This window comes from Daphnia pulicaria, chromosome 7, assembly GCF_021234035.1.
Source record: "Daphnia pulicaria isolate SC F1-1A chromosome 7, SC_F0-13Bv2, whole genome shotgun sequence".
Taxonomy (NCBI): Eukaryota; Metazoa; Arthropoda; class Branchiopoda; order Diplostraca; family Daphniidae; genus Daphnia; species Daphnia pulicaria.
In genome coordinates, this window is record NC_060919.1 from 3,714,868 (window position 1) to 3,736,360 (window position 21,493).

At 42.1% G+C, this 21,493-nt stretch overlaps 6 protein-coding genes across 8 annotated transcripts; 3 read left to right on the forward strand and 3 right to left on the reverse strand.

Annotated features, from left to right (window-relative positions):
• Positions 1-43: 43 nt before the first annotated feature.
• LOC124349832 lies at positions 44-1,974 on the reverse strand. The gene is made up of 8 exons (XM_046800720.1): positions 1,678-1,974; positions 1,469-1,591; positions 1,206-1,400; positions 1,059-1,144; positions 868-994; positions 621-795; positions 407-541; positions 44-321 (listed from the first exon to the last, which is right to left on the reverse strand). The coding sequence occupies exons 1-8, from the start codon at positions 1,814-1,816 to the stop codon at positions 231-233; spliced, it is 1,071 nt and encodes a 356-aa protein (XP_046656676.1). The 5' UTR covers positions 1,817-1,974; the 3' UTR covers positions 44-230.
• A 681-nt stretch (positions 1,975-2,655) lies between these two features.
• On the reverse strand, positions 2,656-4,546 carry LOC124349860 (poly(3-hydroxyalkanoate) depolymerase C-like). The gene is made up of 6 exons (XM_046800775.1): positions 4,396-4,546; positions 4,200-4,322; positions 3,828-4,114; positions 3,369-3,670; positions 3,096-3,230; positions 2,656-3,000 (listed from the first exon to the last, which is right to left on the reverse strand). Exons 1-6 carry the CDS (start codon positions 4,475-4,477, stop codon positions 2,919-2,921), a joined length of 1,011 nt encoding a protein of 336 aa, XP_046656731.1. The 5' UTR covers positions 4,478-4,546; the 3' UTR covers positions 2,656-2,918.
• Positions 4,547-6,788: 2,242 nt separating this feature from the next.
• On the forward strand, positions 6,789-11,419 carry LOC124349755 (protein spaetzle 3-like). Its single transcript, XM_046800582.1, has 5 exons — positions 6,789-7,489; positions 8,923-9,047; positions 10,050-10,343; positions 10,426-10,551; positions 10,697-11,419. Exons 1-5 carry the CDS (start codon positions 6,977-6,979, stop codon positions 10,854-10,856), a joined length of 1,218 nt encoding a protein of 405 aa, XP_046656538.1. The 5' UTR covers positions 6,789-6,976; the 3' UTR covers positions 10,857-11,419.
• A 238-nt stretch (positions 11,420-11,657) lies between these two features.
• Positions 11,658-12,745, reverse strand: LOC124349983. The gene is made up of 4 exons (XM_046800947.1): positions 12,664-12,745; positions 12,484-12,582; positions 12,153-12,418; positions 11,658-12,089 (listed from the first exon to the last, which is right to left on the reverse strand). The coding sequence occupies exons 2-4, from the start codon at positions 12,569-12,571 to the stop codon at positions 11,778-11,780; spliced, it is 666 nt and encodes a 221-aa protein (XP_046656903.1). The 5' UTR covers positions 12,572-12,582; positions 12,664-12,745; the 3' UTR covers positions 11,658-11,777.
• Positions 12,746-12,854: 109 nt separating this feature from the next.
• LOC124349517 (ARF GTPase-activating protein GIT2-like) lies at positions 12,855-15,809 on the forward strand. Its single transcript, XM_046800193.1, has 10 exons — positions 12,855-13,034; positions 13,114-13,247; positions 13,309-13,421; positions 13,487-13,688; positions 13,747-13,877; positions 13,944-14,136; positions 14,204-14,276; positions 14,354-14,569; positions 14,627-15,345; positions 15,416-15,809. The coding sequence occupies exons 1-10, from the start codon at positions 12,974-12,976 to the stop codon at positions 15,602-15,604; spliced, it is 2,031 nt and encodes a 676-aa protein (XP_046656149.1). The 5' UTR covers positions 12,855-12,973; the 3' UTR covers positions 15,605-15,809.
• Positions 15,810-16,571: 762 nt separating this feature from the next.
• LOC124349524 (ankyrin repeat domain-containing protein 13D-like) lies at positions 16,572-19,887 on the forward strand. 3 transcript variants are annotated; one of them, XM_046800206.1, is made up of 12 exons: positions 16,572-16,964; positions 17,034-17,158; positions 17,238-17,283; positions 17,357-17,500; positions 17,568-17,618; positions 17,740-17,929; positions 18,018-18,234; positions 18,308-18,424; positions 18,516-18,666; positions 18,755-19,038; positions 19,139-19,278; positions 19,441-19,887. In XM_046800206.1, the coding sequence occupies exons 1-12, from the start codon at positions 16,718-16,720 to the stop codon at positions 19,550-19,552; spliced, it is 1,824 nt and encodes a 607-aa protein (XP_046656162.1). In that variant the 5' UTR covers positions 16,572-16,717; the 3' UTR covers positions 19,553-19,887. The 3 variants fall into 3 exon arrangements, with proteins under 3 accessions (XP_046656162.1, XP_046656160.1, XP_046656161.1); XM_046800204.1 differs by having other exon boundaries at positions 16,577-16,964; positions 19,373-19,887; XM_046800205.1 differs by lacking the exon at positions 17,568-17,618 and having other exon boundaries at positions 16,578-16,964; positions 19,373-19,887.
• Positions 19,888-21,493: the final 1,606 nt, after the last annotated feature.

The following is a 21,493-nucleotide window of genomic DNA, read 5'->3' on the forward strand; positions in this document are numbered from 1 at the left end:
AATATAAATAAAGCAAAGCATAAACTGAAAACACTCAAGTTTGTGATAGCAGTTTTATTTGAATTGAAGAGTAAATTATCTATTTACAAATCGATAATATACATGTAAACGTTCATACTCACTACACTAATATTATTTTATTTAAAAAAAAGTATTATGTACACGTATTTGTGGTTATCAGGTCACGATTGTTGGTCCAAATGCGAGTGTAGTATGTTTCGTTTATCCGCTCAGATGGAAAACCCCGTCATCTTGTCAACCATCCGCTTGACAGCGATAATCTGGTTGCCGTTATTGGTATCGTACAGGTTGTTGTTGTATCTATAAAAACGGCGTCAAAACCATTTGTGAGTTTCAATCATGCCTTCAATTTGTTTATAGAAGGCCAATTTGAAATGGAATTTACCCCCACCAATCCCAGCAGCCCTGAGGATTGGAAATGGCTTTGCTGATGGCTTGCGGGAAAAGGATAACAATATCATTTAATTCGGCCACTTCGAGATATCCAGCGTGGACGGCGTAAACATTTCCAATCGCCACCCTTTTGGGAGTACAGACAGACAGTGAAATCATTTTCTTTTGCTTTTCCAGCTGACATATGAGATGGTTTGTTTTTATACCTTCCCTGCTGGCAGCCGTGAAAGGCGACGTGCAATTTGCATGCGACCCCATTAGCGCAGCGGGTCGGCACGTAGACGTAACCGATGTCGTCCATACTGGACGTCGCTGGGTCAGAGATCTGGAAAAATTCCGCCTGGTCGAACTCGAGGAGATTGCTCAAAACGGCCTCATTTCCTTCAAAGAATTCAACAAATTATTGAATGAAATGACTATGTATAATTCCTAAATGAATTATTATGTGTATACCGGAAGGTCTGATCAATCCGCCTCCGTACAGGTAATTGCTCATCTCGAATGCGCCATTGTAGCCGCAGTTGTTGATGTAACTGTCCGAGTTGAGCTGGTCACAAGCTCCGCCGTAGTTGTCCGTCGGCTGTTATCCAAAAGACATCAAATTAAATGATTATTAGTAATCCAATCAAGCCTTTTCTGCTCACCATGCAATGCTGAGCGGCGATATCATTCTTCTTGTAAACCAACGAGTTGTAATTATTGTAGAAAGTTTCCACATTATCGCCGGAGCCTTTTGATTAAAAAATTTGTTCACATAATAATACGGAAATTTATTTTGACTTTTAATTGACCTGGATTCACGACCGAATCTTCGGTGCCGTGAAATATAAAGACCTTGTCGTTGACCAGTCCGTCGACAGTGTCGATGTTGTTGTAAAAATCGTAGGTGGCAACCCGGCCGTAGAGATTGGCCATCACAATCAAATTGGGGTAGAGCATGCAGTTGAGCGACTCGGCAATCAAGCCCAGGGCGCATCCGTAAGGAACTATACACGCGGGATTTTTAATTTAAATTAGAACAATCAGGAACTTGCAGTTTGATTCGATCAATTACCTCCGGCGAAAATGCCGACTCCGTTGACACTTGACGAATGGACAACGTGAAATTGGGTGGCCATGACGGCCCCCGAACTAATTCCCGATGTCGTAATCGATCCCGATATAATATTATAATTGCCTAATTTAGTATAATAACTCATTTGTCAGTTATATAATCTTATTTGTTTTGTTTTTTAAACCCTAGGGGCTATACAAACTATTTACCTAAGGAGCCGGCGGCGGCCAAGGACGGCGGGGCGGCCAAAATGGCTGCCGGGAGCAGGAGGGCCGCCACCAGAAGGATCGTCATCAGTCTTGTTGATCCGGCCGTCACAGACAAAACCTGCTGCTGGCGTCGCGACATTCTCGATTGCGTAATAAGACCTTTAACGAGTGATATGCTGCTGACGCGCCAGAGGCTCTCTTCAATCAACGTCCGCGTTCGTCTAAGTTTTCTTCTTCTATAAGTCACCGGATTCTACACGAGCCCGTCCTATTTATATGCAAAAGGAAATTTTAAAACCAAACTTTCGTGAGCATTCCACGACAGAAGCCTATATTGGGTTTGATGATTTTATCTCATTTGGTCCGGGGTGTGTTATAATCATCCGGCCGATGGGCCATTCGGAACGTATAAATACAAAATTTAATCGATAAAAGTCCAAATCATCGAAAACATCAAAATGAGCCCTGTCAAATCCAAAGGTGGTGTGGCGGGCTTTTTCTTTCACGATATTCGGTTATCTGATAATCAAATCAAATACAAATGGCGCGCAGTTCGGTCAACGGGTGTGGTGGTATGGTGGTGGTGCAAACGACCCGATTGAACGTATATATACGTATATATACGCACTCTGACGCACGGGACGAATAATTTAATCAGTTGCACCTTTTGGTGTGTGATACTACATACTCGTGATATCGTTGCGCAACGGCTATATTTGACACAATCCTATTGATCCCAATTTTTACATCTGATAGCCCTTGATTCGATACGGGAGGTGGGCTCGTGAGACTTCATATACATACACGCCCTTTGAGAGATGATGTCGATACGGAAATTTTTTTTCGTTTTACTTTCGTGAAAGAAGAAAAACATGTTTTTTGTTTACCCTTGGGTTGCTGCTTTTGCTGCTACGCTGCTGCTCTTATCTTTTCACATAATCGCATTAGACCGGATCTGTTACTGGATATAAGATGACGTTCGCTCACGATTTTTTTTTTTTGCCCCCACTTTCTATATTGTAAATTATTATTATGATTATGATTATTATGCACATCAACTGTTATAATTCGTCCTCCAGTTTTATGCGTGTGGGTGGGGCCGTTTTTATGGCATTCCGGACAATGTTTTTTTGGCGGCCAGAGGTCGCCGAGTATCATTGAATTATTTTTTACGTTTCTGTTACATTAATCTTTTGTGTGTATTTGATTGCAATTCGATATTATTATTAGAAATAAAAGATTTAGAGGCCCAGCCTCTTGACCATTTGGTAGATGCCGTCCATCTGGACTCCGCTTTGGACTTCGTAATTATTGTCGGCATATCTGCAATGATTAAATCCAAAATCCAAATGTTATAATAAATTACATAATATAAATGAGGTCGTTTTAATTGAATTTAATTGAGATGAAGCACTCACCCCCACCAATCGAAGCAACTGTTTGGATTGCTGACGGCCGTGGCAACAGCTTGCGGGAACAGGAGGATAATTCCGTTGGCTTCGGCCACTTCCAGGTAACCGGCGTTTTTAACAAACACGTCGCCAATCTCTTTGCTTTTTTTATCGAAATTATTTTAAAAAAAAAGTAAAAAATGATTTGTTTCAACGGAAGTCCTTGAATATGCGCATACGATCATAATTTGTAACTTCTTTATCTATTTCGTTAAATTTCGTCGGATGATTAGATCATACCTGCTCTGTAGACAGCCGTGAAGGACGACGTGGAGTTTGCAGTATCTGGTCGGGTCCTGGCACATCGTCGGAATGTAGACGTAACCTGTCGAGTCCATCGAATAGCTGCCGGGTCTTCCGCCGAAGAATTCCGCCTGATCGAACAGGAACAAATTCGAGTCCGGAGCGGTGGTCGTCGTTCCGGGCTCCAGATTTCCGCCGTAGAAATGATTCAACGCCAGATAAGCCCCACGGTAGTCGCAATCGTTGATGTAATTGGCTGAATTCTGCTTGTTGCACACCTCGCCGAAATTATCAGTCGGCTAATAAAATGATCAACAAGTGAAATCAATTTAATTTCAATTTTAAAAATACGAATTCAATTTTTGAATTGACACAATTATTAAATAAAATGATTAAAATGATTAAATCATCCAATTAAATTATTCATTTTAATTTAAATTTATTGAGTTGAAATACCTGGCAATGTTCGGCGGCGATGGTGAATTCGGTGGTGATGTCGGAGGCCGACAGGTAATTTTCGTAGAAGGTGACGATCTGCTCGCCGTTTTTGTTGTTGACAGTCGAGTCCCGGGTGCCGTGGAAGACGTAGACTTTGTCGCCGGCCAAATTCGACGTCGGGTCGATGGTGCCCTGCTGGGCGTAGTCGTCGGCCCGTGAAATCAGCGTGGGAACGGACGTCAGGAACGGCGAGCTCATGCAATTGAGCGCACCGGCCAGCGTACTCTTGGCGCAGCCGTACGGTACTTTTGGATGAATTAATCAATTATTTAGCCGTGTGGAAAAGGGTCACAGAGTTATATAACTTGTGTATGTATCATTCTTTCATACTTCCTGCAAAGATGCCGACGCCATTGACGTCCTTGGAGAACGCTACATGAAACTGACTGGCCATTGCTGCTCCGGCGGATATACCAGAAACAGTTAGCGATCCCGGCTCGATGGCGTAAGGTTCTAAATGAAAATTTTTCAAAAAAAAATTTGAATTCAAAATTCGCGCCAAAAAATTGGCAATTTCAATTCTTACGCAATGTGATGGTCTGCCTGGGTAGGCCCAGCGCTACCTGGGCAACCAAGAAAAGAGTAATCATGACCGACTTCAGCATCATGTTGGACGATGCGACTCGGATGACTAATCAAAGTGAAAAGGACAAAACTGTTTGGCAAGTGGACGGCATGACACAGCTATATAATATAAAGCCTATACGTTGTTAGTCCAATTATTATCGATATCGTTTTTCAAACCGTGAATAGACTTTTCTTTTTTTTTGATTAGATAACGACATGTGTGCAAACGGCCATCAAATCGACCTTCGTATCGTGTAGCCCAGCCCATTGCGCAGTTGAACTTTTGTTTGTTTTTCTTTCGACTTAAATTTCCTATGTACGAAAAATGATTGCTTGATTTCACTCTTCTCCATTAGGCTCACGAATGATTGGCTTCCAACCTTGAACAAATGAATTCGTGATGAGATCGTTGTGGATGGACATTATAGTAGCTCCGGAAATTTCTATTCAACGTTCAACCTAATGATACCGTAGTCTAGAAACAAAAATACAGATCGAGGTTTTCCCCTTGCGCTGCTGAAATGTTAATGGCATTCAATGAGGAAGTTTCCACAGTCCAAATAGAAAACAGAAAAAGGTTTGACCATAATTTTTAGTTTGGATGTCGGGGGGCAGCAAGGAGCCAAGGAATTTCCATTTTCTTCGTTATTATTTCCTCCTTTTTCCTTACCAGTTGGGGTGTGGCCGGCAGTTGCGGGAGCCCAAAAAACTGTGAAGCTGAGCGATAGCTGCTGTGCCCGTGAAAAACTCCGTGTCTACCTATAACCTTGACATCTCTTCCGATTATTATTGCTCTGTTTTTCCCCTTTTTAAAAAATTTCGAATCAAAAGCGAAGGGATTAAATGCAATCCCCCCCCCTCCATTTCCACAATTATAGAACTATCCAATTTCAATGACACAGCAGCCCCAAAAAATGCTCTCAAAGCAGGAGCTCCGCAGCACGGAACTCGGCGTGAGTTGGCTCAAATCACGATATACGCCCACCGTTATTCAAATGGGTCAATGTTAATGTCGCAATTGGTTATTCTCTGGCAACCAGCAGCCGTTGCCCGCCATTGCCGACACGTGGGGGTTGTTGGGTGTGGTCCGGACAACCGACGCGCCAACAAGAAAAATGATCATAACACGCGCGTTATTATTATAGATTATTCCGTCTAGAGGAGGAGGAGAAGAAGAGAGGCGATCGTGTCGTGTGGGTTTTAGTTATTCTTCTATTCGCTCTGTGTGCGTGTCTCTGCCCAGCAGCTGGGCGACCGCAAAAATCGGATTCGGTCTGAACACGGTGACACTTTTGCGCCCGCAGCAGCGACGAGGGGACCGTTGTGCGTGACTGGAAAAACAACAACGACAACAGCAACACAGCAACAACTAACCTTCGGTTGACACCGATGCCAAAAAGTTATAGCCATGAACGGACGAGATCGAGAGGAGCTAGCTATATCGAGAAAATTGATTACTCTGACGCTTTATACGGGCGCTTTGATTAATGTCCAATGTTTCCAACATTCTTTATTCGTCCAAAAAAACTTTCAAAACAAAAATAACCAAAAGTTAAAATGACAAAAATGTGTTTAGAACATCGAGTATCCATTAATTCGAGTGCCAAACGAATATGCGACTGAATTTTAAAAATGAATTAAAAACCGGTAGCTCGATTATTATTTTATTTGTTTGATTCAAAAACCCCGCCAATTTATAATCATCTCCAAATTATCTATAGAATCTCCAGCACTTATCTCAATTCTTTTTTAACTCTTTGGCGGGAGGATTCCCGGTATGAAATAAACGAACCCGCGTTGTTATGTAGCCTAGAATATAAACGAAAAGGGGGTCGATTGATGTGGTTTGATTGTGACACTGATGGAGATGACATTCAATCACGTCACATAAAAGGACATGGCGGGACACTCTGACGCAAACGGGAAAAAAACAAACAAAACAAAACAAAACAACCCGAAAACGGGAGGCAGCAGGAAGAGACTAATAGATAATGGCGAGCTGCGCTCCTTTATTGTTATATAGCAACTGTGTGCTCCTGAATGGCTAATGAGCCCAACATTTATACAATACGGAATGTTGTACGTATACGAAGAAGTAAAGTGGATTTCATTTGAATCTAATTGCTCTTTCGGGATTTTGATTCCTTTTCTTTCCTTTTTTATTCATTTCGTGAGCGGTTCATGGCGCTTTAGACCAAATAGGTTGGGAGCGCGGATCGTGCGCGCATGGGAACCCTGGGCAGCAGCGGCAAACAAGTGGGAGGAGTCGCAATCGTTCCGGGATGGAAAAAAAACAAGTTGCGGTAGTCTATAGAGTGGAGCTCTATAGTAGCCAAACAAGGTCCGCTCAATGCTCACGCTCACACTCTTTTCTTATATAGCCCAGGCTGCTGCTGCTATTGCTCAAAGAGTTTGAAAATGTTGTTGTGGTAGAAGCTATAGAAGAAAGGCGTTCAGTCAAAAGCCCAATCAGTCGAGTATCCCTCATCGAGCCACCCGGATCTCTATTCAAATAATTTCCCGCCCGCTCAGTTTTTATCATGGCGCTCTTGTTCAACGATCCTCTGGCCTTTCTGCCGGCCGCCAATGACAATCCAGCGATCGGAACTAATAGCGGATTACGGATGCTCTTCCAGAATTGGAACCACAGCAGCGCGTTGGGTCCTCCGCCTCCGCTTCCGGTCGGCACGTTCAACCAGCCGCAGCAGAGCGCGATCCAGCAGCAGCGGCAGCTGGATCAGCTGGAAGAGATCAAGACCCGCATGGAGAATTTGCAAGTGACTCCCAACGCGCCCGGCAGCAGTGTTGACAGATCGATCCATTCGCGTAGGATCAGACCGACAGCCAACGAATCCAGCAGCAGCAGCAACAGCCAGCAGATGCTGGAACCCATTCCGATCATGGATTTAGATCACCCGCTCAACAGCTGGATGCTGCCCAACCGGAAGCCGGAGCATATGGGCCCCATGGCCAGCAAAAACAACAGCGACTGGCCCATCTTGCCACGGTTCACCGTCTCGGCTCTCAGCAACGGAACGCTCGTCCAAATTCCTGTAAGTCCGCCATCTATCGCCTTTTATCAAAATATTTCCGCTGCTGGCCAGGGGGGGGGGGAGAAAAAAATGAGCGACATTTTTTAAGCGAAATTATTGGATTACATAACACATTTTATTATGGGGTCACCAATCAAAAGAAATCAAAAAGGAAAGGTACGTAAATATTTGTTAAGAGGCGGTGGGGGCTGGCCAATAAGCGTAGGTATACCAAATGCTTGTGTGTGTGTGTGCTGGGCATCTCGGTGGAATGAAGAGAGTCCGGGAGCTACTACTACACCACACACACACAGCCATATAGATTCTATATACTACCCAGCAGCCAGCCAGCCAGCCAGCCAGCAGCCAGCTAGCAGTTTCAGCAAGCAGTCAGCTAACTTTATACCTTCTTCAAGTCTTCAAGGGCGACAGCTCTGGCAGTTAGAGTCGGCATCTTGTGAGAGACAGTCTGTGCCGTCGTGGCCTCTTCAAGGTCTATACAGCTCCTGCTGCTGCACCATCATCATCTCACAGCACTCGCAAGATTATTATTAATATAGCTAGTAGAATCTAGAAGCGCTCCTGTGTGTGTTTGGTTTGCCGTGTGTATGTGTGTGTGCGTGTGTGTATGTGTGTGTGTGTGTATTGTAGTTCAGCTGGAAAAGGTCACGACCAGAGATAAGCCACAGAACAGAGAAAAGGATTTCGGTTTTCCCACCCACCATTTGATTTAGTCGATTTTGAATTTGCGCGCCGAAATCAATCGGGAAATTTTGTTTGGTCGAGCAATTTTTGAGCCATGATTGGGCAACACGGCGTCATCACTTGGCTTCTGGTATATCATCATGTCATTCTTTTTATTACGAATTTTACCTTTTTTCTACTTCTTCTTCTTCCTTCTCCGTGTTGTTTAAGTTATTTGTGTGTTGCTTCTTCTTCCACTAAAGGAGAGTTGGTCTGTGTAGCTTCAGGGTCCCTTCTCTTTTTCCTTCCCATTCTGCTTTTTATAGATGCAAAGATGAAGAAGCAGAAGAAGAAGAAGAAGAAGAAAATGAAAATATCTTTTTTAGATTCACTTTTGATTTTTTTCAAGGAAATATAATGGTCGGCATTTGGTTTTCAGAGAGAGAGAGAAAAAAACAAATCAATAGCATAATAGACTTTTTATTTTTATTTTTATATTTGTACAGGTTGAATTCTCTCCTCTCTTTTTCGGTTAGCTAATATTCAAGGACAGACTTCCTCATTTTTCATTTGAGCTCTTTTCTTGTCTGAATTTTGATATTTTTCCAGCCATTTTGAGACGTTAGGCTTGTGTAACCAACTACTGTATATTGCCTTTTGTTATAGATTTGTTGCCCCTTTTTCTTATTATTTTATAATATCTCGGTTGGCTGCGCGGCCGTTGTTGTTTGAATTTTTATTATAGACCATTTCTCTTTCATGGCATACAGATTCTATGGACGGCCATGTCGATGGCCATGGGCCTGGAGATACGAGGCGACATCATCCGCGGACTGCCGTGCATCAAGCGACTCAACCAACTCTTTTGCCCGACAGCCGGCAATCGCTATCCCGGGTAAAATAACAAAACAAAATTCTTATTTTTTTAAGCGCCAATTTCAAATTTTTAAAAAATGTCAGATGCGGTAAAAATTAAAAATTTGTTTTTATTTGGGTGTTTGGGGTTTTCCTTTGATGAAATACCACGGTGCTGATGTTGTAGAAACATGTGTGTCAAGGTTCGATAGCGGCAGCGCAGCCTAGCGCAGCTCGAGCGCGCTATATTGATGATTTGAATGATTTAAAATGCTGATTTTTCGCAGTCTCTCTCAGCCGAAATGTACGTGTTTGTTTTTTGGTGTTATTCGGATACAGATAGAGTCGCTGACATTGCCTTTATTCACGCAAACGAAAAAAAAAAAAAAAACTTTCACCCACCCTGAGGACATGCGCGCGCTTGTGTACGTCTCTCCCTCTCTCGCATACCATTTCTATTTTATAATGTTTTGATAATATCTTTTTTCTTTTTTTATTTTCCGCGCACATTTCCTTGGCGGTTGGTTATATATTTCTCCGGTGGATTCCCTCTTCTTTCTCGATTCTTTTGTTTAGCGCATTTCAATTTATACATAATACAAAAACAGCGGTGTCTCTTGTATGCTCGATGCGAAAACGGAAAACGAAAAAAGACAAAAGTCGTGATTGCTTTGTAAATCGACTAGAGCTTCGCTAGCTCTTTCGGCTCCCAAGGTCTTTCCTGTTTCTTTTTTGATTTTTTGGGGATAGATTCTTCAACCCCTTTTCGATTGTATTTCCTTGTCGTTTTAATTTTTCACCAAGCCAAGTTTATAGCTTGAAAAAAAAATTCAATTCAAAAGAATCAAGAAATTGTTTTTGTGTGAAAGACTCGATCGATTGAAAAATCGAGTTGAATTCGTGTAATGGAAAAGGCGTGTTTAGTGTTGCGTAACCAAGGTTCACGCGGAGAACTCTGATTTATATCTTTGGCTGTCATCCTCTGTTCGCTTTTTTTTTTTGGTCCACCGAATTTTCAAATTTATTTTCGATGAAAATGCAGGGACCCCATTGAAAAGTTTATCGACGAGAACAAAGCGCTGATTAGGCGGATGTACGGCGAATTTCAAACGCCGGCGCCGACGACCACCAACGGCAATTCGGGCGGCGGCAATCGACGCTCCGTCAGACACTCCACGGCGGCCGACAATCACTTCCGAGATTCGGAGCTCTTCATCGAAGATTTAGACGTGGAAGGCAGCAGCATCTTTGGTGGAGGGTTCCAAGCGGATGGCCAAAACAGGACCCGGCGCCAGGCGAACAATCGGAACGCCAATGCTAAAGAAAAAGATAACAAGTAATTTTTTTTGTTTTAATTTGCTGGTCTCCAGGCCAAGGACATTGTTTGTCTAACTCGTCTGAAATTTTCTGGAACATAGATCGGATGCTTGCGAGTCGACGGTCGAGGTGGTGACTCCTTATTGGGCGGCCAACAGCTCCGGTAAAATCCGGGCCATTGTTAATACGCAACACTTCGAGCAGGCCGTCCACCAAGAAGTTTGCTCGTAAGTTTTTTGAAACTTTCCAAAACTCATATATGAAATGTCCGTCCGTTTTCAATTAATTAAAATTAATTTAATTAAAATTTTAAAAATTTTAAATCTCCGTCCGTTTTTCAATTCAAATTATTTTAAAATTTAAAAAAAATAGGAAACCTCGGACGGGCCGTTGCAACGGCGACTGCAGTTGCGAGCAGAAATACAAGTGGCATCGACTCTTGGCTTACGATCCCGACAACGATTGTAAAGGCATTTTCATGGACTGGTTCCTCTTTCCGTCCTGTTGCGTCTGCCGATGCTCTCCGCTTTAAAATGTTTTGGTTGTCTAATTTTTTTTTTGAACTTAGAAAACTTTTGAATGGCTGGATGAATGTGTTGTTCGCGGTAATTCCAAGGTTGTGACCGTTTTGACATTGTTGTTTTATTAGGCTTCCGAATAACAGACACATCAAAGTAGACCCGAATTTTGTCTATCCCGTCCGACTGCAGGTGATTGTGTTATACCTCTGCACGCCCCACATGTGTGTTTTGTTTGCTATACATCGACATTTTGCCACTGCGTTATTAATTTGAATGATTTTATGACGAGCTGTGTTTTTTCTGGTTTTTTTTTCCAAGTGTGTTTTTTTAAAACGGTGTCGGGTTGGCATTATTTCATTTCTTTTTGGGGGTTATTCGTTGATTTTGTCGTACACTCGTAGCGCTCCGCTATAATTTTATATCATCATTTGTGACACCATTTTTTGTTGTCGTCGTCGTCGTTATAGGAATGAAAGAAATTCAACTCATTTTGTGTGTGTGTCTAGTGTAGCGAATTAATAATGTAATATTTAGGACGTTTTGAAAGCAAAATATACCGAAGCAGAAAATCTCACGTCGGCATCTCAAGGACTTGGCATTTGGAAAATTTGTGTCAATTGTGAAAAGTGAAATTTAGTCGGCTAGGCGTATGAGAATAACTCTACATCGATTAATAATAACCGTTGGTTATATACACATGTAGGCTGCCATATTCGACTTTGTCGGAGAATTTCTAGTCACAGTTCAAAGCTCTCTCCTTATAGAAATCGATGATATAAAATGTATTCACGATCGTATAAAGGAATTTTTAAAAACATTCGGCATGAGAAATTCTAAGCGATTGTGGAGTATTACATAATAGGCAAATTAATCAACAGACGACGACTAAAATAAGGTACCACTGATAAAAATTGAAAATAAAATTAGAATATTCAAGATTGATGGTCGTTTTTAATCGGGAGACGACGAGGTTTGAGTGGCCTGAGATAGACGAACGACGGTGAGCCCAAAGATTCCAAATCAGATTCTTCAATCTTGGGCATCTTCTGATTGCTCGACGAGCGATGATTCATGCGATAGACAAACATGTTGTTGAATCTCAATTCTTTAAGATACTCAAGCTTCTCTCGGACTGTGTTGAGCCTTTCCATCAGCTCCGATTCCTCCGACTCGAGTGAGGCAATCCTTTCGCCAATCGGTGTTACAGAAATGCATCTTCTAACAGGAATTCGCGATGGCTGGGGCTATTAGAAATAACAGTGTGCATGAATAATACGGAAATATGACCAAATGATTTAAAAAAATACCTTTATGGCACAATATGAGTAGGGTGATGGCCGTGATTGCCTAGCAATAGGCTTCTTGGTGTTGCTGACTGGCTTCGCCAATTTATTGGGTGTTTTACTCGGTTTGGGAGATTTACTGGTGTCTTGTTCTGAACTTAGTTGAACACTAGATTGCTGGTGATCGAGGTATGCCCATTTCTTTGGTCGAACTGAGGGCCCAGAATCTGAACTAGTTCTCCTCAACTGATTTGATCTTAGAGGGCTGTTCCTTTTCATAAATGCCATCCCTGTAAAAAAATAGGTCTTGTTTAATCTTTAATACAATTATGAACTAACTATAATTAGTTGTTACCCCTTTTAATTAAACTGAGAGCTCTTGGGATTTGAGACTTCTGGGACTCTTTTTCTTGATTCTTGATAGGAATAGTTTTAGAAGTCATTTCAAAATAAACTAGAATAATAAACTGTAATTAATTTTTAAAAATTGCGTATCACAAATAAGGTGTAGACATAAATTTTTAAAGATGCTTACCGCTTGCTGCTGAAAGAAGTTATGACGAGAATTTTGATTAGCAACAAAATATGTTAAGAACAATGACAGCAGCTGCCAATTTGCGTCTTCTGCTGTAATTCAATCAAATCATTTTTTAAACATTCAAATTTTTACATCGAGCTTAGTAATCGATATGTACGTCTGCTCGATACTCGGCGAAACCTCAAATCGATTATTGTCAAAAAAAAGTTGGTGTGTGTTTTTTTTTTGTGAAAGCTGAATGATTTTAACTAAAACACGCCCTAAATGACAGACTGTGTGAAATTTATTTGTCTGTGATAGTTTAATTATGTCTAGAGCAAAGCTGGCCAGAAGTGTTGTCGATACTTGCGCAGATTGCGGAGCATTTGGTATGTTAATATGCTTTATTGATGGATATTGATTGAATTCAACAGGTTGCTAACACTTTTATTGTTTGTTTACTTTTAGATCCTACCTGGGCCTCCATTAATAAAGGGATCCTCATTTGTGATGAATGCTGCAGTGTACATAGAACGCTTGGCAGACACGTCTCCCATGTCAAGTCATTGCGAAAGGGAACATGGATTCCTGCCCAACTAGCTGTAAAGCCTGTTATCTATTCCAGTCAGCACCAAACTTTGCTAAAGATTTCTGTTTGTTTAGATGGTTCATGCCCTTCACAGCAATGGAGCTAATAGTATATGGGAGCATTCATTGCTCGATCCCACTAACAGCAAGTCAGTGAGAAAGAAGCCACAGGCCAAAGATCCTGTCAAGTATGACTAAGAACAATAAAAATTTTTTCAAATTTTTATTAAATCACAATTTTCAACTTGTCTAGACCAACAAAGGCAGACTTTATTAGAACCAAACATCAGTTACTTGGTTTTGTATTCAGAGGAGGAAACAAAGAAGATAAGGACAGCGGTGATTTACAAGATGGAGATGTATCAAAGCAACTCCATTCTAGCGTCAGAACAGCTAATTTGGAAACCAGCTTGCGATTGTTGTCTTGTGGGGCAGATCCCAATTACCTCCATCAGGTAATCTTTCATCCTACCCATTAAAGTTATTTTGAAATGAAAATTATTATTTTGATAGGAAAAAGGAACATGCCCCTTGCATGTAGCAGCTGGTGCTGGCCAAGCATCACAGGTAGAATTACTCCTAATATATGGCGCCGATCCCGGAGGTTTGGACTCGTTTAACAAGACTCCTGCCGATCACTCGAGGTTCTATTAGAATTATTAATTTGTTTTTAATTTAAAATAATTTCAATAACTTCTTGGGCATAATAGTGAAGCGGGGTACAAGGATATTTCTCATCGTCTGGTAGAAAGTCAGTTCGAGTTGACTGACCGCATCAGTTACTATCTGTGCGAACGAAAGCCAGATCATTCATCTGGTCAGCATTTTCTTATTCCCGAAATGGCGGATTCCATTGACAGTAACTCTGAAGTAGCTAAAGCTGCAAAGCGTAAACTCCAAATGGTAAGATTTAATCACCATTATGATTGAAATGATGAAAATTTACTTCAGTATCGTATACCCATTTTAGCTACCAAACTATTTGTTCGAAGAGATGGCCATGGATGCCTACGATGAAGTCGATCGAAGAGAAACGGAGCAATGTAAGTTTTCTTTTAAATTCATGGAAATCATGAACCGATTCTTTTGGTTTTTAAATAAATTCTTTCTCAAATGATAGATTGGCTGTCGCTTCAAGGACCAGTTCTTCTGCAGACGGTTGATCGGAGCCACAGCGTTCCCTTTTTGCCTGTTAACGCAGAGCTATCACCTACACGAAATCAGGCCCGCCAGAAACTTGGCCGACTTAACGCCCGTGAGTTTGCCACGTTGTTGATTGATTTACTATCGGAGGCGAAAAGGAGACAGCAAGGGGGGATGGTTTTCTCCCTCAAAGGTATATTAGTTTGTCGTTCAAAAGTGGCAGGCAATCAATTATCAACTTTGTGCATAGATATACAACCCAACATGAAACTCGACGGCTCAGATGATGAGCCGCTTTACGACAGTGTTGCTTCCGAAGAAGAATTTGTATTAGCGGAGCAGCAGCAAATCTTGGCCGAACAAAAATTGGCCAACAGTATTAAGGGACTCCAGGACTTGAATCAACAAAAGAGTGGCGTCTCGGTGGAGGCATACATTGGCATCAAAGAGCAGCTATCCTTGAGCAACGTGAGAATGCAGGAACTACTAGCCAGCAACACCAACATGCAGACGCAAATCGCCCAACTGCAAAACATGGTCCAGACCCTGGTCCAGGAGAATAACCAGTTGAAAACACAACCGGTTCCTGTGGTCGCTGGAGCAGCCCAGCCAGTCGCTCTCAACGGTCCAGCCACCTCGTCTTCAAAAAGCCTAGAAGAGCCAGTAACTTTGAGGGGTTCTAAAATTCACGCCGCCCGCCATTACAGCATGTATGAGCCAAGAGAAGGACCACGCTCCCCACAGCGATCGACTCCCACGAATAGCCCGGCTGCTGCTGCTTCTGCCGCCTCTGCTACCTCTTTACCAGTGCCAACTACCTCCGACGAGGTAGTCCGGCGAACAAATATTATTACCAAGCGCATCCAGGAAGTCTTTCACAATGTTCAAAATCGACGTCATGATCAAGTAGAGCCTTGTGCTCAACGGATTGTTGAAGCCGTACAGTCCATGGCTACCATCGTCCCTCAGGTAAAAATAAAACTATGCAAATTTGTTATTTAGATTTTCTTTGAATTATCGTATTTGTTTTGTTTTAAAGGGGTCGAGTGAAGAAGTGAAAACTTGCATCAATCAGCTGACAACGAGCGCTTTTCGGTTGCTGGCCGAGTGCCACGAAGCTGGAACTGTAGCCTCTTGCCCACCAGATCAAGCCGTCACTCAGCGGATCATTCAAGGCGCTTACGACGTGGCCAAGGCCACTAAACAACTGGTCACGCTCTTCCAGTAGCACGTCTATTTTTGCGTATTTATGTTTTTTGCCTATCTAAATAATGCTAAGAAAATAGTAAAATGAAATTGTTGATTGAATGAAATCCTCTAAATAATTTAGCGTTTCAAACACAAGTGATTGCCTATTATTTGACTATAAAATACTTTCTGTTCTATTTCAAAACTAAAAGTGCCTCTTATTGCAATAAACAAGTCGATGGATCGATTGTTTGCCCCTTTCGTCAACTCGGCAAATTTCCCGATGGAATATCTGAATTTTTTTACGGAAATGAACTGCCAAAGAAAAATAAAAAAATGATAAAAGGTTTCATCAACATGCTTGAACTCGATAGGATTTCTCCGACTTAATGCCATCACGTTAGTGATTTGTCCTACTATATACGAATCGAGGGTAGTAGGGTGCCAAACCGCTTTTAACCGCCGATCGACAATGGGCTTATATACACACAATGTCATATGACTCGTTCGCATACTGGCTAGAGGTTATATCTGAACATTGGTATAATGCCGAGCGCCTATTCGCAATGGGATTAGACTCCCCACTACCCATCACTTTTCTGTGCAGGATATTTATACACAATTGTACACGCACATAGACTTATTCCAAGGATCCAGTACCCGGAGGAGAGTATGTTTCACCGAACAATGTACATTAGGTCGACTCCTTAATCATGGAATAAATAGAATACTATATTTTCATCGAAGAATATTACTGATTCTAGATCGAGTGTGCCTTTCGGAAGGTTCGAGACATTTTCAGTGAGATAAAACAAGGGATTAATTTTAGCTTCAAAGGTTTCAGACTTTCCAGTCCATGTGGACGAGAACCTATGCATTCTGGTGCATATATAGGCGCTTACACAAATATGTTATTATTGCATTATGACTCCACGTACACAAAGTCGTGTATTTTTGGTGTTTCCCTTAAGGTTTGCGATGAGGCAGGAGGACGGTTATTGAGAAATTTTCATGGTTGGTTGCCGAACCCCATAGCAGACATGCGCGAGGATCAGTCAGTTTGACATTTCGAAATCGGACCGAAAAACAACAATCCCGTTTTCCCTTTTTATGTTGGTAGTTTGTTGATGGACTTCATTGTGATCAGTTCAGGATGCAACGAGAAGAAGCCAACATCGCCAGAGAGTTCCCCCTTCACTATCTAGTCTGGACCAAAAATATTGTCGCTTTACGTACTTCCCTTCAACCTGACAATGTCAACTTTCAACACCTGGAACAGCTCGATCCCCGAGGCCGGACTCCTCTTATGTTGGCTGTGACTCTTGAAAATCTAGACTGTGCAATTTTACTCTTGGAGAATGGAGCTAATGTCAATGTCGAGAACAAAGAGGGTTGGACAGGTAGCCCGCCAGTCAGATTTCACGATTGTGGTTTGGTTTTAACATCAACACCTCTGTTTTTCAATCTAGTTGTCCAGGAAGCTGTCTCAACAGGCAATCATCAAATCATCAGTGCCGTTTTGCAGAAGAGAGATCTCCAACGGCATACAACCAGAATGCTTGGGGTACCTGCACTACTTCAAAAACTAAAAGAGGTTACTTTCCCCTTATAATCTTGTTACATCATCTAGTTCTTCCTACTATTGTAGTGCTTCACATTATTTTTTGTTTTAGGCCCCTGATTTTTACATGGAAATGAAATGGGAATTCACTAGTTGGGGTAAAATTATACAATACAAAAATTGTACAAATTTGCATTTATAATCAATTTCTTTCTCGATTTGTTGTTGCAGTTCCTCTCGTCTCAAGGATGTGCCCCAGTGACACATACAAAGTGTACAAGCAGGGCTCAAATGTTCGAATAGACACAACTTTGCTTGGGTTTGATCAGAGCTCTTGGCAAAGAGGAAGTAAAAGCTACCTCTTCAAGTCCGAGGGTGAGTCATTTATTCTATTCTTTCACATTTCATAAGCCCTTGTTCTAATCTTGATTTGCATGCAAAGCCCCTCAACTTATGTGGGGTAAACGGAGCTATATTTACAAATTACGAAATGGTACATTTTTGTCGAATCAGCCTGTAGTTGACGCTAAATAACGCTATATTCGCCTATAATGAATTGGGCCAATTGTGCAGTTTTTATTTCATCTTTTTGGTCGATTTATTTCGTCGTCAAGGTGTCGACAAGGCCGTTCTTCTGGAAATGGATCACGAGGCCAAGGAAGTCTTCGTCGAGGAATTACGAACCCTTCAAGAAGATACGGTAACTCGTCATCTGATGACCCCGTCCAACGCAGCAGTCATGGCTCGAGTCACGTCACCTATTGTCCACACCTACGTCGACACTGAGAAAATCTCGTTTGAGCGGTAAACCACACCCCCCATTTTCCCTTTTTATTTAAAAACATTTATTCACCAATAAAAAACCAGAATGACCGGAAGTTGCATAATGCAGGAATAAGAGCGGACTTTGGGGTTGGCGGTCAGACAAGACGGAAGTGGTCAACGGGCGCGATTGTAAAGTTTTTAGTGCCAGTAACGTCGAATTAGTCACGAAAACAAGGACGGAACATCTCAGCCCTGAAGATAAATCGAAAGTCGCCGGTTCGGGCTTTTTGCTCAATTCACTTTTGGCTGTTGGACAGCATTTGGAAGAATCAACTTCTTTACCGGTTGGTTTTAACAATTTCAATTGCATTCTGAAACCCACATTTTTCAATGTGCTGTGCATTCACTGCAACGTAGGATGGAACTAATCCGGATAAAGTCACGATGGAAGAATATTTCGATGGTAGCGTTGACCTGGGCAAACGCGATATCGGCCGACCAAAAGAGATGACCACTAAAGTCCAAAAATTCAAGGTAGTATCCACTGCGATCAATCTATTGCGGTCATAAAACATCAGAAAATAAATAAATAATCCAACCCGGAATTGTTTGTCTATCTATACAGGCAACTTTATGGCTTGCCGAAGAGTTCCCGTTAAGTCTAGTCGACCAGATTATGCCCATCGTTGATTTGATGGCCATTTCAAGCACGCACTTTGCCAAACTCAGAGATTTCATCCAGATGCAGTTACCCGCTGGCTTTCCGACCAAAATTGGTGACCTAAAAAACAAAAAAACAAAACAAATGTTTATCCATTTTAGCAATTTAACAGTCATAACTTAATGAGCTTTTCATATTTCCAGAAATCCCTCTGTTCCACGTGATGAATGCGTGCATAACGTTCGGTAATACTTTCGGGCTTGACGAGGCTATAAATGGGGTTTCCGTCATCCAGGAAGCCGATAGGCTTTCCTGCGTCGTGGATGACAGCTGCTTTGTTACCCCCGGTGATTACACACTCTACGGCGTGGGAGGAGCCTCCGTTAATTCGTCGTCCCGCCGACAGTTCTCCATGGACGAAGAGGACGAGCTGTTGCAATACGCCATTCAGCAAAGTCTTTTAGATGTTGGCTCCGAGGGTGATGAGGTTTGAATTCGCCCCCCCCCCCCTTCCCCCACCTCGATTTTTAAGCTCTTCCGTGTTGTAATGTCATTCATTGATTTTCTTTGCCCGCTCTTCAATTTAGGTCGATATTTGGGAGGCGCTAAAGGCACAGAAACCCCCCAGTACCCCTCAAATGTCTAGGGTGAACAGGTCTCCCTTGCCCCCTCGACCGTCATCTTCGCTGGGATTTTGCGTGTCGCCGGAAGAGGAGGAATTGCAAAGGTAACGTAAACATTCGGATATTTAACCATTTTAGTTATTTGGGTAAAACGCTTGCTAGACCGCTGTATATTGTATCACGTTGGCGATCGCGTAGAGCTATCGAAGCCAGTTTAGGATTTCCGGTCGAATTTGGATTGAACCCTGTGGATGCTTCGTCGTCAGGCGGAATCACGGCGGAGGCGCAGGAAGAGGCCAACCTTCTGGCCGAGGCCCTAGTTCTCTCAGCCCGGGAGACAGCGCTGGAAGAAGAGCGGCGTTCCAGGGAGGACAATGAACTATTGCAGCGAATACTCGAGCTTTCGTTGCTGGAAAAATAACTAAAATTCTTCTTATTATTCTTCCTTTTTTTTTTTTTTAACTTTTGAAAAAAGTATCATCACACTTGCAAATTAATTGTCTTTTCATTGTTTGGTCTGTATGAGCTCATCAGTTTCTGAATCGTGTGGAGGTGAGAAAACGGTTGAAAACAAAACAAAAAAAAATCCCATTTTCTTTCAAGGATCTCATCTCCTTGTTGAACTCGGTAGTCTTTATATGCGTTCACGAGTGCGTTTTCTGAGAAAAGAGAGATAAACTATCTGCTGTTTAAAATACCTGCCGGTCATTGATAACAAACGTGTCATGTGAATCGATGAAATAAACTTGTAAAAGTTTTCTCGTCCAAAAATTATTTCTCCAAATTGATTTTGTTTGTTTTTTCGAAAGCCGCAGAATTGTTTTAACTCGATGGGAAAAATGTCGTGGGTCTTCTTCTTATTACGTGTTAACATAATCATTCCAACTTCAATTCTTGGGTGGTGAGGAGCAGAGAAAGGACATGTGTGCGCTCGTGGGTGTTCCTCAAACACGAAATGTTACGACTTTTGTGGACGTCCAAAACGACCTGACTGGGAGTCGCCGGACAGCCTTGTATAGACTGTACTGCTGCTACGTGCTGAAATGTCGAGCTGCAGCAGATGGAGGGGGGGGGGGATGAAGCCTGTCAGCATTTTGAGTTGGTCATTGACGCACCTTTTAGCTCGTTATTCCGGGGCGTAGGGGTCCGCAGCAGTTTGCAGTCGACCCGATGAAACTGCAGACAGAATGACAGTTCCAGAATGACTACAACAAATTCTATTCAATATAAAATACCCCCGGAGAAATGTATATACGGTTATATTGCTTGTTGAAAAAGTTTGACGAGATCTCTAAAAAAATGTTGTTTTATCTTACATTCATTATTACGAGCTAGCGGAAGATTGGTGGGCCATTTTGCTCTTTGTGGAATGCAATCCATAAATTACCCGACGACTTATTGCTTCTATTATTGCCCGGCTGATGACGGTGACGTCAATCTTGGAACACGTCAGACCCTGGCCAGACGTATTTCAGCCACTCAAAAGAAATGTGAGCTAGCCGAGAGAGCTCTGAGACTGCAGACTCTCAGAGCTCAGCAAATGACAAGCCGAGCCAAAAAAGACGTTTTAACTGCACACACAAGAGCGCCGAGTTGTGTGCAACAAAGCAAATAAATAAAAAAATGAAAACAATTCCTATAGTTGGCTGGATGAGCTGGCTGGCTGCTGGCTCTTATTATATGTGCAGTCTCAGCAGAAAATGAGAACTCGGAAATTTTCTTTGAGTCTACACTGGGAATCCGACCCGATGCCACCCCGGATAAAGAAAAAGCCAAACGAGAGTATTGCGCTCTCTTTGGCGTCACCTTCGCCCTTTGGATTATATTTATACATACACACATGTTTGTGTAAAAAAGAAAAAAGAAACGGGTCGATAAAGAGATAGACAAACAAACAAAAAAATAAATAAATTTTTCAGCGTCTCTTAAATATTTGAATTTGAATATAAGAGAGCTTATTAATAGCAAGCGATTCGCTGAATTAGCATTCTTTTGAAACCATTCGAGACCTTTGGATCGATTCTTGGTAGATCGAAATAGTTGCGGGATCATCAAAAATGTGCATACAACAACCGACGGAACGAATATATGCACGGCCGTCCGTTGAACGATGCCAGCTAGGGAAATCGAACCGGGATCCGGTTTTTCTCTCCCATTTCCAAGTAGCCTATGTCGGAGTATCGTTTCTTTTTTTTGTGTGTGTGTTTGTTTTTTAATTGGCGTGACTATTCATCATTCTTTTCCATCTCTCTTTTTTCTTTTTCTTTTCGGGAAAATAATAAGGGTTTTTGAAACCAAGAACGGCCTTGAGATGACTTG

Excerpts from the sequence above, each read along its gene's own strand:
- LOC124349832 (XM_046800720.1), bottom strand. The coding sequence starts at position 1,816 with ATGTCGCGACGCCAGCAGCAGGTTTTGTCTGTGACGGCCGGATCAACA. Across the intron at positions 1,401-1,468 it reads AGTCGGCATTTTCGCCGGAG|TTCCTTACGGATGCGCCCTG; the intron begins GTAATTGATCGA and ends CCGCGTGTATAG. Across the intron at positions 1,145-1,205 it reads AGATTCGGTCGTGAATCCAG|GCTCCGGCGATAATGTGGAA; the intron begins GTCAATTAAAAG and ends TTTAATCAAAAG.
- LOC124349860 (XM_046800775.1), bottom strand. The coding sequence starts at position 4,477 with ATGATGCTGAAGTCGGTCATGATTACTCTTTTCTTGGTTGCCCAGGTA. Across the intron at positions 4,115-4,199 it reads CGTCGGCATCTTTGCAGGAA|TACCGTACGGCTGCGCCAAG; the intron begins GTATGAAAGAAT and ends TTCATCCAAAAG. Across the intron at positions 3,231-3,368 it reads CACGGCTGTCTACAGAGCAG|CAAAGAGATTGGCGACGTGT; the intron begins GTATGATCTAAT and ends CGATAAAAAAAG.
- LOC124349755 (XM_046800582.1), top strand. The coding sequence starts at position 6,977 with ATGGCGCTCTTGTTCAACGATCCTCTGGCCTTTCTGCCGGCCGCCAAT. Across the intron at positions 7,490-8,922 it reads GAACGCTCGTCCAAATTCCT|ATTCTATGGACGGCCATGTC; the intron begins GTAAGTCCGCCA and ends CATGGCATACAG. Across the intron at positions 9,048-10,049 it reads GCCGGCAATCGCTATCCCGG|GGACCCCATTGAAAAGTTTA; the intron begins GTAAAATAACAA and ends ATGAAAATGCAG.
- LOC124349983 (XM_046800947.1), bottom strand. The coding sequence starts at position 12,571 with ATGACTTCTAAAACTATTCCTATCAAGAATCAAGAAAAAGAGTCCCAG. Across the intron at positions 12,419-12,483 it reads TCTCAGTTTAATTAAAAGGG|GGATGGCATTTATGAAAAGG; the intron begins GTAACAACTAAT and ends ATTTTTTTACAG. Across the intron at positions 12,090-12,152 it reads ACTCATATTGTGCCATAAAG|CCCCAGCCATCGCGAATTCC; the intron begins GTATTTTTTTAA and ends TATTTCTAATAG.
- LOC124349517 (XM_046800193.1), top strand. The coding sequence starts at position 12,974 with ATGTCTAGAGCAAAGCTGGCCAGAAGTGTTGTCGATACTTGCGCAGAT. Across the intron at positions 13,248-13,308 it reads GGATTCCTGCCCAACTAGCT|ATGGTTCATGCCCTTCACAG; the intron begins GTAAAGCCTGTT and ends CTGTTTGTTTAG. Across the intron at positions 13,689-13,746 it reads ATCCCAATTACCTCCATCAG|GAAAAAGGAACATGCCCCTT; the intron begins GTAATCTTTCAT and ends TTATTTTGATAG.
- LOC124349524 (XM_046800204.1), top strand. The coding sequence starts at position 16,718 with ATGCAACGAGAAGAAGCCAACATCGCCAGAGAGTTCCCCCTTCACTAT. Across the intron at positions 17,619-17,739 it reads TATTTACAAATTACGAAATG|GTGTCGACAAGGCCGTTCTT; the intron begins GTACATTTTTGT and ends TTCGTCGTCAAG. Across the intron at positions 18,425-18,515 it reads CTAAAGTCCAAAAATTCAAG|GCAACTTTATGGCTTGCCGA; the intron begins GTAGTATCCACT and ends CTATCTATACAG.